Source organism: Cinclus cinclus, chromosome 5 (genome assembly GCF_963662255.1).
Source record: "Cinclus cinclus chromosome 5, bCinCin1.1, whole genome shotgun sequence".
Taxonomy (NCBI): domain Eukaryota; kingdom Metazoa; phylum Chordata; class Aves; order Passeriformes; family Cinclidae; genus Cinclus; species Cinclus cinclus.
The window spans coordinates 72,648,193-72,661,088 of NC_085050.1; the positions used below are offsets into that span (position 1 = coordinate 72,648,193).

At 46.2% G+C, this 12,896-nt stretch overlaps 1 protein-coding gene across 1 annotated transcript in view; it reads right to left on the reverse strand.

Moving 5' to 3' along the window:
- The window catches only part of FRAS1 (Fraser extracellular matrix complex subunit 1), a 76,355-nt gene extending 65,312 nt beyond the window's left edge, over positions 1–11,043 (reverse strand). The window contains exons 1-8 of the mRNA XM_062493678.1: positions 10,987–11,043; positions 8,978–9,091; positions 7,546–7,638; positions 6,250–6,409; positions 5,576–5,709; positions 2,971–3,054; positions 2,241–2,342; positions 1,953–2,144 (exon numbers count right to left, since the gene is read on the reverse strand). Of these exons, the coding sequence (XP_062349662.1) occupies positions 1,953–2,144; positions 2,241–2,342; positions 2,971–3,054; positions 5,576–5,709; positions 6,250–6,409; positions 7,546–7,638; positions 8,978–9,091; positions 10,987–11,043 (936 nt within the window). The remainder of the gene's footprint in view (positions 1–1,952; positions 2,145–2,240; positions 2,343–2,970; positions 3,055–5,575; positions 5,710–6,249; positions 6,410–7,545; positions 7,639–8,977; positions 9,092–10,986) is intronic.
- Positions 11,044–12,896: the final 1,853 nt, after the last annotated feature.

The window sequence follows — 12,896 nt, forward strand, 5'->3', positions numbered from 1 at the left end:
CTTTGGAGCTAAACCTCTTTTAGTTCCTATCTGTGGCCTCATTACAATTGCAGCAGGATGATGTGACCAGTAAATTAATAAGTGGCTTATGAAGAGAGAAATCCAAGTGCTCCTGGCTTCACAATTGCTCTGATTTATTGAGGCAGGTGCCAAAACAAACAGACTGCAACTTCATAAGGAAAATACAAAGGAAAGAGAAACCATGGCATTTGCTTTTTGAGTACACATTTTCTTGCAATTAATTAAGGCACACCTTGCACTATTGAGGTAAACTACAACTGAACATGACGTGAGGAGTTTTGAACCCTACATGTTAACATCTCCAGCTACTGTTCTGGAAAACACCCCTGGCATTTCTGAATAATGGACTTCTATTATTTTTTTTGTCAGTATCCAAGATGTGAGCATGAATATTAACTAATCCTCCCCACTGAGCCATGACAGCATGTCATCATCATTAGTGTAAATGATCCAATTTACAGCCAGGAGCACGCGGGCAGCTCGCTCAAACAGCTGCAAGTGCACGAGATTTTTATGACAACCACAACTTTTCATCCAGCAAAAATCTCCCTGTGCCATTTCAGGTCGGGTGATCAGCAGCAGCACCACGGCAGGGGTGACTTTGGGTCTCACACTGAGTGCGTTTTGGTTGTTTCAAAGGCACAGTCCCAGGTGAACACAGACTTTCATACCTTGATGCACCCATTTTTGTACCATTTGGGAGTCTGTGTGTGGATTTTCACTCCTTTGAACACTCATGTAAACAAGCTAATCCAGTGAAACCATTATGTCTGGGTTTTGGCTGGACCTCAGACACACCACAAACGTGCTGCTGCTCAAGATTTAGCACACACACAGGCTGGGTCACCAGAAAGCATCACCACTGAGACAGAATGACCAGGAGGCAACAATTCCTTCCATTTTCCTCACTGACACCGGGGAGTAGTAGGGTATAAAACAGCTAAGAGCCCACCAATTGAAAGAGATCACAGAAACACAGAAATGTTTGGGTTGGAAGGGACAAGGGACCTTGGACACCTCCAGGGATGGGGCAGCCACAGCATCTGAGGGCAACCTGTGCCAGCATGTCACAGGGAAGAATTTGTTCCCAATATTCAATTTAAACCTACTTTCTGTTGGTGTGAAGATATTCCCTCTTATCACATCACTCCAGACCCTCTAAAAAGTCCCTCCATCTTTCTTGGAGCCCCTAAGATACTGGAAGGCCACAATTAGGTCACCCCAAAGCCTTCTCTTCTCCAGCCTGAACAATCCCATTGTGATGAACAACATGGAAGTCTTATCCCACTGCAAAAAAAAAAAGCCAATTCCAAGCATATTTGTATGTGTGTGGGTGAAGCATTCAACCCTATCAAATGCATTTTGCACATCCACTGCAGAGCAAATGTAACATAACCTCTCAGGGAGGGTATTAGTTTTGGAGTAAATAGCACTGGGAATAAAATACCTTGCCAGCTTCACTTCCATGCTAAGAGTGGTACGGAAAAAACAAAGAAAAGTAGAGCACTGACTTCCACATCCTGCTACCTTACTGAAGGCCACTGCAGCAGACAGAATGAGGATAAAAGGAACATTTCTTAAGCTTTTAACTATCTCTGACCTGCACATTTTCCCCACATTCAGCTCCTGGTAAATCTAGTGATCACCACTGAATCCTCTGCGTGTCTGACCCTCCACTACAGCAGGCAGACACAGTGTGGGAGGGAATCCAAGTTAAATCAGTCACTGATTCACAGGGGTTTGCTTCACAATGGAAACCCACTGTGCAAACTTGCACGGGAAATTCCAGGTTTGCTCTCCTTCCCTGTAAAATATTTTTGAGGGGATCGCACAAAATAAGTCTCAAGTCAAGAAAAAAGAAAAAGGCAGGGGGAAAAAAATAAAAATCCCAAGGCTTGACAAGAAAGTATCGAGAAGAAAGCCCTTCTCACCTTAGCACACTCCACTTTGGCACACTCAGCTGCCTGGCAGGTGACTTGCCCCTCCTGGCACATGCAGAAGTCACAGAGGGTGCTGTTCCACATCTCTCCGTGGTACCTGACGTTGCCACCATCCAAACAGCTCCCTTTGGAAGACACACACTCCTCACAGCACTTCCCGGGGCGCTGCACCTTGTTCTCTCCCTAAAAACATCAGCCAGCAGTGAGCAGGGCTGGCTGAAGCCCTTGGCACAGCACAAGGTGCAGCTGGGGTAGCAGAGGTGGGTGATTTTTCAGCACCTGCTCACAGGTGACAGAGCCACAGGTCTCCCTCACACATCTGACTTCCCCTCTCTGACACACACATGTAGTGCAGGCATTTTTTTTCCACTGCTCCCCGTGCTGTTGAAAAATAACATGGAGACAGTTGTTAAACACCCTTGGAAAACAACCAAATTCTTTCCAGAAACCTGAGCTGCTTATGGAATATGATGGCTCCTTCTGCATGTCTGTATCAGATAATAAAGTTTTCTTTAAAAAGTGCTGATTGCTACATGCTCAGCAAACAGAAGAAGAGGGATTGAGGTTTAGATGACACTGTGGGTGCTTATTTCCCATTAATTGCAAGTTACTGGCATCGGGGAGGCCTGAACTACTATTATTAGCCAAAATAATCATAACAGAAAATCCCACATACATACATTCATTAAATAATGCACTTAATTAATTCCAGAGGACACAATGAAAGCCATAAATACTCTGACCACCACTGCGTTCTGCTTTCCTCCTTCAAATAGAAGTGTGAAATCAAAGTGCCTCATCTGCTTCGCCCAGCAAACTTCCTTTTTGCTGGCCAGCAAATCCTTATCAAGTCCTGATTTCCTTCAACTCTCCTACCTTTCCAGGAGGGAAAAAAGCAGCGTTTGCACTAAGCTATCAGTGCTGGCAGGAAGTCAGAGGCTAGGGAGGGGGGAAAGAGATTATGTGCCAAAAATCACGAGTGGTTTTGGCGTGCGTCGTCACAAGTCACCTGGAACGTTCTTCCCAACACGGAGCAGGGCTTTGGGACACATTCTGGGCAGCATTTTCCAGGAGACAGAACCATGACTTCCTCCTAAACAGAAGGCAGAGACAAGGAAAAGAAAGTGTGAACAGTCAGCGTGGGGTCAGCATCAGTGCTTGGAATTCCAGGCACTTAGCATCCATGGGATAACCCACTGCCACTTGGGGCTCAATTTTGGCCCGAAAAGCAGCACAAGAGCAGAGTGAAAGGCTTCAAAGATGTTTTCTCCATCTCATTTTCTGGGCTCATTCAGTTGGCAACTGAGGTCTGAATACAGGGAGAGATGCAGATAAATTCATACATGTGACATAAAGTGCTTATATTCATAGGCATACAGATATACAGAGGAAAAAATAAATATACAGCTATGCAGGGAAGCACAATAAAGCAGGAGATGGATGAGAGAAGTTTTTTTTCTGGAATTGCCACATTTTGAGGTTTTGAAGGTGTGATTTACACTCACCACCTCTCAGGCACCTGCACTGTTTTAGTTAAATCCATCCATACTGTCTGTGCAGATGCTAAATAATGCTTAAAGCTGTATTTTTCTAATTTGAGTTTCTTCAGGACAGATTTAAATCATGTTGGAAAAGGCTGGCACTTCACACCAATGTAACTTTCCCTGCATGCCCCAACTCCAGCCATCCAAAACCTGTCTAATTCCACTGCTCCCAGCCAATGTACATCCAACAGTTGGGAATAGCACTGTTCACCAGCAGCTCCCTCCAGCCACGCCAGGATGAGCAGAGGACAGACTGGTGGACTGGAATCAGAGTAGAAATGCCAAGCACCACCATCTCATCTTCCTCAGCAGTCAAATCCTGAGCTTTCAAAGAAAGAATAGAAGACTTTGTACAGAAGTTACCAAGGATAGATTTCCTAGAAGAGTTAGAAGACCGATTTTTTTGTGTATTTTGGTGGAATGCAACAGGAATTTTTGGCATTCTTCTCCCTCAGCAGAAGAGCTAAGTTATCTGAAAGATGGAAGATGAGAGTTTAATCCCGGAAGAATTTTTGTCTTGGATTTTGATAAAGTGGAGAACAAAGGAAGGGGACAGAGATGAAAGCCCATGCAAGAAAATGTTAGGTGTGACTGAGATCAGAACAGGTTCCTTGCACATCCTGCTAATGTTCCTTCCAGTGGGAAATGCCCTTGGTAGGAAATAACTGGAACACCACCAGAACTGGCTTTCTGCTGCATTAACTTGGATGCTGCCAGCCAGTTACTCTCAAATACATCACAGCAACACCACAGTCACTCCTGATTCCATAAATGAGATCCTAATGATTAGCTGATCAAACATTAGTGCAATGGCTCAGCAGGTAATGCCAGTCCACTTCAAGTGGGAAAGGAGGGTTCTAAATTAGGCATAAATTTCTTCTAATGCAGAGTACTTGAATAGTAAATGAATATTAATGGAATATCTCAGGACAAAACGAAACGCAATTAGCACACACACTAACAGGTGGGGTTTCTTCTATTAAAAAGAAAGTGTTAATTGTACAAACATCTGGTCCAGTAACAGAAAGCTGGGAAAGCATCAGCAGAGAAAAAGGTTTATGAGTACTGCTTTTGTTTTTCTCAGTGAAGAGTTCTCAATCAGGGAGCTTCTGGATACATCACTGGAGCATGGTAATAGACCTAAAAATACTTGGGAAATGGCAGTCCCTCAAACATAAAGTGAAAGTCAGAGACAAGGATTTCCAAGGACACAGCTCCAGGCATGCTGCTGCAAAAGAGCACACCAAGGGTACAGTGGGCCCAAAGAAAAAGATCCAAACAAAGAGTACAGTGACACCCTTCAGCACTTTCAATACAACAACAAGAATTTCAAAAATTGAGTGATTTGCCCAGTCTGGAGTACTGTGAACAGTTTGCTGCCTTTACTAACCCTGTGCTGACACTGTGTAGAGTCTTGCAGTATTTTGGCTGTGTTGATCCCTGAATAAATGCTAAAAACTCATCACTTGTCCACAGCAAAGACCTTGGAAACAGCAAAGTCCCTGCTCTCCTAACTGGACCAAAACCACGAGCTTCCCCAACTCCTCTTCCCAGTTTTGTTGTTTTCTAAACACAAACACACAGAAGGAGCACTGCTCTGAGACTCTTCTTTGAGCTCAAGTTGCCTTGTGCTTCTGAACTCCTGAAGGCAAAAGGGGAATTTGATCCACTACTCTCAAATGTATTTCTGGACTTCTTGTACAAAAAACCAAAAAGTAACGAGACCTGCAAATCAAACTTTCCAGCTGCAAACCAAACAGTGAAATTTGTGAAGATAAACCCCATTATAAATCTTGTGTTTTCATTTCTTCTCTCAACAGAAATAAAAACAATTAACCAGCAAAGGGATGATATAAATAAAATGCTGGGGAAATAAGGTATTAGGGAAGAGACACACAGGCCTCACCATCACTCCACACCATTTCTGCAGGTCAAACATCTCTTTTCCAAATCACCCACTTGTCACCCAGAAGGTCTGCTTGCTGATTTGGTCCCCAGCATGAGAAATGCACACTGCTCACAGCAAAGGGAGTGTTGAGGAACATTCCTAGAAGGCTGGAGGGTCCTGACCTGGCTGCAGAGCAGAGGCTGGCAGGAAGCTGTGGAGCACTGAGTTGCACCATCCCTGCAGACACACCTGGAGCACCGACCCAGGCTCCAGCCCTCGCCATCCTGGAACACGTGGCCATCGAAGGAGCAAGGCTCTAAGGGACAGGAAAACAAAGGGGAAGTTTCTTTTCCAACGACCTTTAATCCCTTTCTGTCACCTGTGATGAAAATACAGCTTTTGTTTATCTCAGAATTCAAAACTGCAGTTTGTTAAAGCAGATTAAGAGGCTAACAGTTCCACCAGTTTCCAGGAGGCTTGTGAATTAACAGCTCTGGATGCACTGGGACTCTACAAGAAAAGGCATCCAACAGCTGAAGAAACATTTTTGGAATTTGCAGTTCAACTGCATGGGAAATACCTGAGGTATTTCTCCCAGGTATTTCTCCCAATTTTAATCTCCAAAACGAGCACATACTAGGCATAGCTACTCAGTGCTTAAAGCTTGTCCCCATCTCTTGGCCCATGGGCAAAATCACTAAAAAAGTAAATATGGCAGCAGGACAGGAAGGGAATTACGAGACATGCTTGACTCCAGAGTCTTCCCAACAAAAGTGAACAAGAAAAGAAAAGCTTCCCAGATTTGGGACTAAAAAGATATTCTGAGCTCAGACCAAAGGAGCCAGACAGTACTCACCACCAGGCCCCACACATCTGGGACAGCAGGAGCCCTGGGCAGGGTCCTGCAGCTCCCCTTGTCCACAGGTGAGGGCTGGGCAGGTCCTGGGGCTGCAGGTCACCTTCCCGTGGGCACAGGAGCACTGGACACATCCCGAGCTGGCCCACTGCGTGCCATGCTGCACAGAACACAACCAAGGGCACAGAAAGCACAGTGAGGCCTGGAAATAAGTCTTATCCCTTTTCAAGCTCCTCCTCTCTCCAGGATGAGACTTGGCACTGATACAAAGTGACTTTCCGGCCACGACACAGTGGAATTGCGATATGAAACCGGATTGTAGGTACAAATCTGTCCATATCCTTCTTGTGGGGATGCCCAGCCAAAGAACAGGCTCAAAAAGAGCCAAAAGACAAAAGCTGCAGCAAAAGAACAGCACCAGAAAATGCAGAAATAGCAGAAGAAGAAATATAACACATAATAGTAAAACATAGTACCACCAAATCACAGGCACAAAGGAACATGTGAAGAGGATGGGATGAGAAGAGGATGAGGCTGGCCATGCCTCATGCTGGAACAGAGGGCTACACCATCCATCTCAGGCGTGGACAGTACAGCTCACACATGCAAATGTGGCTGGGCATTTTAGCATGTATCTTGAGATTTGGACCTGGCTTGCCTCTTGTCAAACAGAAAAGTCTGTAAGAGACCACATATAGGACTTGAGTTTGCTGTTAAGCCATTTTTCTACATTTGCCAGTTGTTTGACATGATTCATTAACTACTACCCATGAATCTTGATTTTTTTTTTCTTATCTCCAGACACTTGTTCTGATTGTTTTGGCCTTTCAGACCCCCTAGGTGAAACCACATCCCAGAACCTGCTTCTTGAATAATTCAGGATTACAGAATAGAACCTGGGTCGCAGAGCAGCCATCAATCTCCTGCAGCATAGACGGCTGCTGAGAGAAAAGCCTCCTCTGAGCACAGCTAATATGTCAAGTTCACTGTGCTCCCCTTGTGATGTTACTGCACTGTCTCATTCACCCACAGAATCAGCAAAGGGAAGGAACAAGTGGGGAAATTTCTCCCATTAAGCCGTGCAGGGCACACAATTGCTCACTGACACGTTCCCTTTCTGCAAACCCTGCTGACCAAACTCCTCCTAAATTCCACTATCTGACAGTGACAGGATATAAATGCAATGATCTGTCCTTGCCCTGCATACCAGCTCAGCATCCTCCACTGGCTGAAACAAACAGGGAGCTAAAACCAGGTAAGGATTGTCCCTGGTGAGGAACTGGACAGAGCACTCACGCTGTGGATTTGTCCTTCGTGCTGGCAAAATCCTTCGGCACGGGAGGCACACTCGGGGCAGCACTTGTTGGAGGCGACTCGAAGCACTTCTCCCTAAAAAAACAAAACAGGATTCCAATAAACAGCTGACATCAAACAGAGACTTTAAAATGAAAGTGAAGCCATGAGGCCTTGCAGGACCTGGGTTCAGAAAGGGTTCTGACCTCAGTTCAGAAAGGAAAGGTTTCAAGTGAAATATAGAACACTTTTACACCATATCCCCGTGCTGAGAGGTGGCACAGCACTTTATGTGTTTGACATTTTACCCTCAAAATAACAGCAGAATTTACACCCCCAAGAGTACAGTTGGGAATTCTTCAGCTGAAGCAGTTCTCAAAGAATGGAAAACACTTACTCAAGACAAAACTCAAGATTCTTCACTGAAAGGCCACTGAGAAACAAGGGACAGATGCTGCTGAAACAAGATCAGCAATATTTTTGCATAAACCTCATCATGAGTAGGTAAGAAATAAACTATAGAGAGGGATGGTGATTTCTGACCTTGCTTTTGGTGGTTTAGCCTTGAAGCATGAAAGGATTTTTTTCTTCTGAGATCCTTGATGATCCTTTTCAACATTTAAATGACCAAATGCTCTTGGAACACTTAAACATTTTGTCTTGAAGACTGTCCATGTGAAGGAGTCACACACATTCGTTTCACACCATAAACCCATTTCCCTTTATGAGCTTTAAAGTTGCCACGTTCTCATTTATCTGATTTTTATCATTTCATCTAATGCACTCATTCTTAGGTGCGCCATGACAGCACTTAATTTCCTTCTTCTTTAACACAGAATTTCCTACTAGTTCAGCCTAGCTTTAATCAATACAGAGCAAAAATAACCAGGAAAACCAGTAAGAATCAAAATTATTTCCTCATTAGCGCTGTCATATTGGGAAACATTTTAACCTGCTTCACAAAGCCATATAATTACACTGACAGCCTCTTTAAAACACTCATTTTCACTGCTATTTGTGCACTCTACCCCAACAGTCCAGATGTTAATGCAAGACCAATTCCATGGCCAATTAAGGAAGACCCAGACAAAGACGAGCAGGAGACAACGAAAGCTCAGCAACCATCACGAGGAAGAAGGAACAGGAAGACAGACAATCTCAGCCCTGTTGTTGCTCAGCAGAGTGGAAAAGTGCCCATCTGCACCTTCCAGGGAGCCCCAGCCCCACCTCCAAAGGAAGGAGGACTGGAAGCTGGGCTCACGCTGGGAGGTTCGAGCCCAGTTCAGGGGTTTCCTTTGGGATCAAGCTGCTCCAACACCCGGCCTCTGGGAAGGGGACAAAAGCTTCACACACCACGTGTTTTCGCCCCACGGAGGAGTGCAAGGACACAGAGGCTGTGCCTGGCTCTGGGCAGCCACGGGCACTCGGCCCTTACCTTCTGGAAGTCACACTGAGGGGCTCTGCAGGCTGTAGGCTCACAGGTGACAACGCTGCTCCGGCATCGGCAGTCTTGGCAAGAATCCGGCTTCCAGAACGTGTTATTCTGCAAATAAAGTCAGAAAGGAGACCCGTGCAGCACGAGGCACGTCCTGTTTGAACAATATGTCTCAAACAGCTCCACGGAGACAGACTGCAACAGAGCCCCCTCCCTCCCACACTCTTATCAGGCCCAGTGTTGGCACTTGTCACTCAACAGCTTCCAACATGCAGCTGAAAGACGAGGCCACGCACGGCCAATAATCAGCTCCAACAGCAAGATAACCCAACCTCCAGGAACCCCAGGTGCGCAGAATATCCCTGGAAAACCTCCCTGTCATCAGGTCCAGACTGTCCACACTGCAGGTAGATCCCAGGTTGTGCTGAGGCAGCGAAGGTGGCTTTGAGGGAAACCCGCTCCTGGCCAGGTATGAGCAGGATCTACCTGGGCACGTTTATCCCAAAGCACCACGAAGGAAACTCTGGCCAAGCAGGGAGCCTGACACAGCTGGAAACAGCTGTCACCACTGTTCCATCAGTGCACCCAAGTGGAACACCCACAGCTAATTCACAAGGGTTTGCACCACCCGTGCTTGACCCCCTTCCATTCCCTCCACGCTGAGGTCACGATCCCACGCTGCCTCCACATGAAAATGGGAAGAGGAGGATCAGTTTCTCATCTGAAACACTGTTTTCAGCTAGACAATCCCCATCCCTGCTGTATAGACAAACATTGGGCTAAAGTGACACCACACAGGGTGTTTTCCTGTGTATAAGGATGGACAGCCCCTATCCCAGCCATTGAGTCTTATTTTTAAGGGATTTGCAAGGAGACCAGACCTTGCTGCTCATTTACACCATGTAGTGATTTACTTCAATTTACTCACAGTGCAAAGCAGGACTTTGGCAAATTAAGCTAGGGAGGAGGATGAACAGTTGACTGCCATGTCAACTGTTAATGTCTTGAGCACATTTACAGCTAACTCCTAAAACTGTTAAGCATAATGATAAAATACTGAATGTGCCTTAAAGGCCCATTAGGCTGCTAAATGAGAGAGAAAATATCCCAAATACCAGGCCATTTGCTCAGGCACTTCTGTCAGGTGCTGGATCAAGAGTGTCAATCTAGAAGTAGTGGGACAGCCAAAAATATTGCAAAAAAGAAAAAATCCTTGTGTCTCTCCCCCGTTTTCCAAAAGCATTTCTCCCACACCAAACTGGGCTCCTCTCTGTGGCAAATGTCACGCACATGTTGCAAACACTCCAGCAGCCTCAGAAGCTTTGTGAGATGCTCTGTTAATGGAATGCCTGCGGCAACGCTGACCTAAGAAGGTGCCCAGCCCCTCGGGCAAGGCAAAGAGGGACTGAAATTCCAGCTCAGGAACACAGCTGGTTCTCCCCTGGCTGCAGAACAGCAGCCCTGACATCATCTCTGCCAGCAGACTGACGGTGCAGTTAGAGAAGAAATGAAGGTTAAGTGATGTGTGTGCCAAGCTTTAGCTAACACACACATCCCCCTGGCTCCAGCAGCAGCGGGTGTTTGAAAGCTGGCAGCTCCCCACAAGGAAACCAGCCACGGAGCAGGAAGGGAGGGGAAAGACTTAGTGCCCCATCTCCTGGTTCTTCTAACCCTTCACCTCTGCCCCCTCATGCTTACTAAAATTTCCGAAAAAAGAAAATAATTTCCACAGCGCAATAATAACCAAGGGACTCTCACACCACAAGGTCAGCACAGAGCCACCCTTACTCACATTTCGAGACTTCAACGCTCAGGTTTGTGCTAAGAAAACCCCTCATTGCTCTTCTTCCTCCCCTGGCTTCTATCACAGCCCAGGCAGGCTGGCTCCTGTCTGCGGGCTCAAATCAGCTGCTTCTAAATTCCTTTTGCCAGGTACTGGATCAAAACTGACACTTCTCTGCAGAGTTTTAAAACATTCATTGCCTAGTTAATAGTCAGGAAACTCCCACCTGGTTTGTTGGGATATGAGAATCTTCCAAGCAGTTCACGGGTCTCAGCGTCCACATCTTTGCACAATTCAGCATTTAGCTTAAGATTCCTGGCAACAGACCTGAAGTCCAGTTTGGAAAGTCTGGATCCCACCTACTTGTCCTGTTGTGAGGCTTTGCTAGTGCTCACCCAGCACGTACAAGGACACTTCAAAGCTCCCAGGCAATACAGTTCTAAACCTAAAGCAAGACTTTCCAGAAGCTTGATGTCTTCTCCAGGCTCTGCACCTCAGTGGACAAATTATCTGCTGCAATCTAAGAGCTGGATTCCAATCCTGTTGAGAGTGTATTTTTATCAATGACAACTTAAGGGGCTTTTTCCTTACAAGTACTAATATAATTAACAGTATAAATAATGAAATATCACACAGAGAGTGCTTTGAAGACAGAAAGCATTCCTTAAACACCAAGTAGTGCCATTATAATTTATTAATTCTCTGGATTTCCCTACATCAAAAGAAGAAATGATACCTAATTCAACTGAATTTTAAAACACCATGCTGCTAGAAGAGATAGATCTACATTACTTGGGCCAGACTCCAGAACGGGGGCAAAAGAACAAGAAATGTTCACAAACCTTTCGAGCCTGTGGACACCCAGACCAAGACAAAACGAGAAAAAAACTGGAGACACAGGAGCACAGTGTGAGCACGTGATGGGTTTGGGGAATAATGATGAGGACTTAGAAAAAGGCAGGGGAGAAGAAGATGGAAGAAGGAGGCGAGAACACAACAAGCAGTGAAAGCAAAGAAAAAGCTGAAGACATAAAGAGCAGACATGGAGCAAAGGGAGCCGCAGAGCAGCTGTGGGTGCTCCTGGTCTGCTGCTGTCACCCCGTCACATTAACCAGAGCACACAAAGACCTAAATCTCCTGGACCACTGCTTTTTGAACTGGCTATCACAGCTTCAGACAGCTGCACCTGTTGTTCCTCCTCTACACCAGAAAAAAAACCCCACGACAAATCAAAAATAACCAGTCTGCTATTAATATGTGAAAAGCCTCAGCAACTGAATCGGGTGCCATTTAGCATGGGCAATCATCACATCACATAGGAGCCTGTGTGCTATTCTGGTGCAGCAAATGGGGAAACGAGAAGCATACAACAGCTGGTTTGTGTCCCCTTTCCAGCTCTTAGGGCTTCCTGGAAATATCCAGGCCATCCCTAAAATGTCACTGCATGCTGGGGTGTCCCCTGCAGCACGCAGGACCTGCAAAGCTGGTCACAGGAGTGGTGGCATTGCTGCAATTGCTATGCAGGGTGAAGCCAGCAGAGCACAGCTGTAGCATTCCTGTCAGCCAGGGCTCGAGCTGCAGATTTGGGGTGTCACACCAAAAACGAGGGGGGTGTTGCTTATCCTGTACCCCACTAATCAACTGATGATGATGATGAGGGCTCTGGAACACCCCTCTCATGAGGAGAGACTGCGGGAGCTGGGCCTGGTTATCCTGGAGACTGAGAGAGAATCTCATCAATCCATACAAGTATCTTCAAGGTGTGGCAATAGGACGGTGCCAGACTTTTGGTGTGCCCAGTGACAGGACAAGAAGTAGCAGCCATAAACTAAAACACAAGGAGTTCCTCCTCAACACAAGGAAGAATTTCTTTCCATGAGGGTGAGCTGCTCACCTGGACTCATTCCTGTGTCACCTGCTCCAGGTGACCCTGCCTTGGCTGGGGGCTTGAACTGGGTGATCCGCAGAGCTCCCTCCCAGCCCCAGCTATTCTGGGATTCTGTGACTGATTCTCCAAGAGGCTGCTCCGTCCCACACTGCCAGAACCCCAAGGGAGCTCCAACTCCGAGTGCCAGGTGGCATTTACCTCCCAGGTGGCTCCTGTGCCAGAGACAACCGAGAAAAGGCAGGGATCGG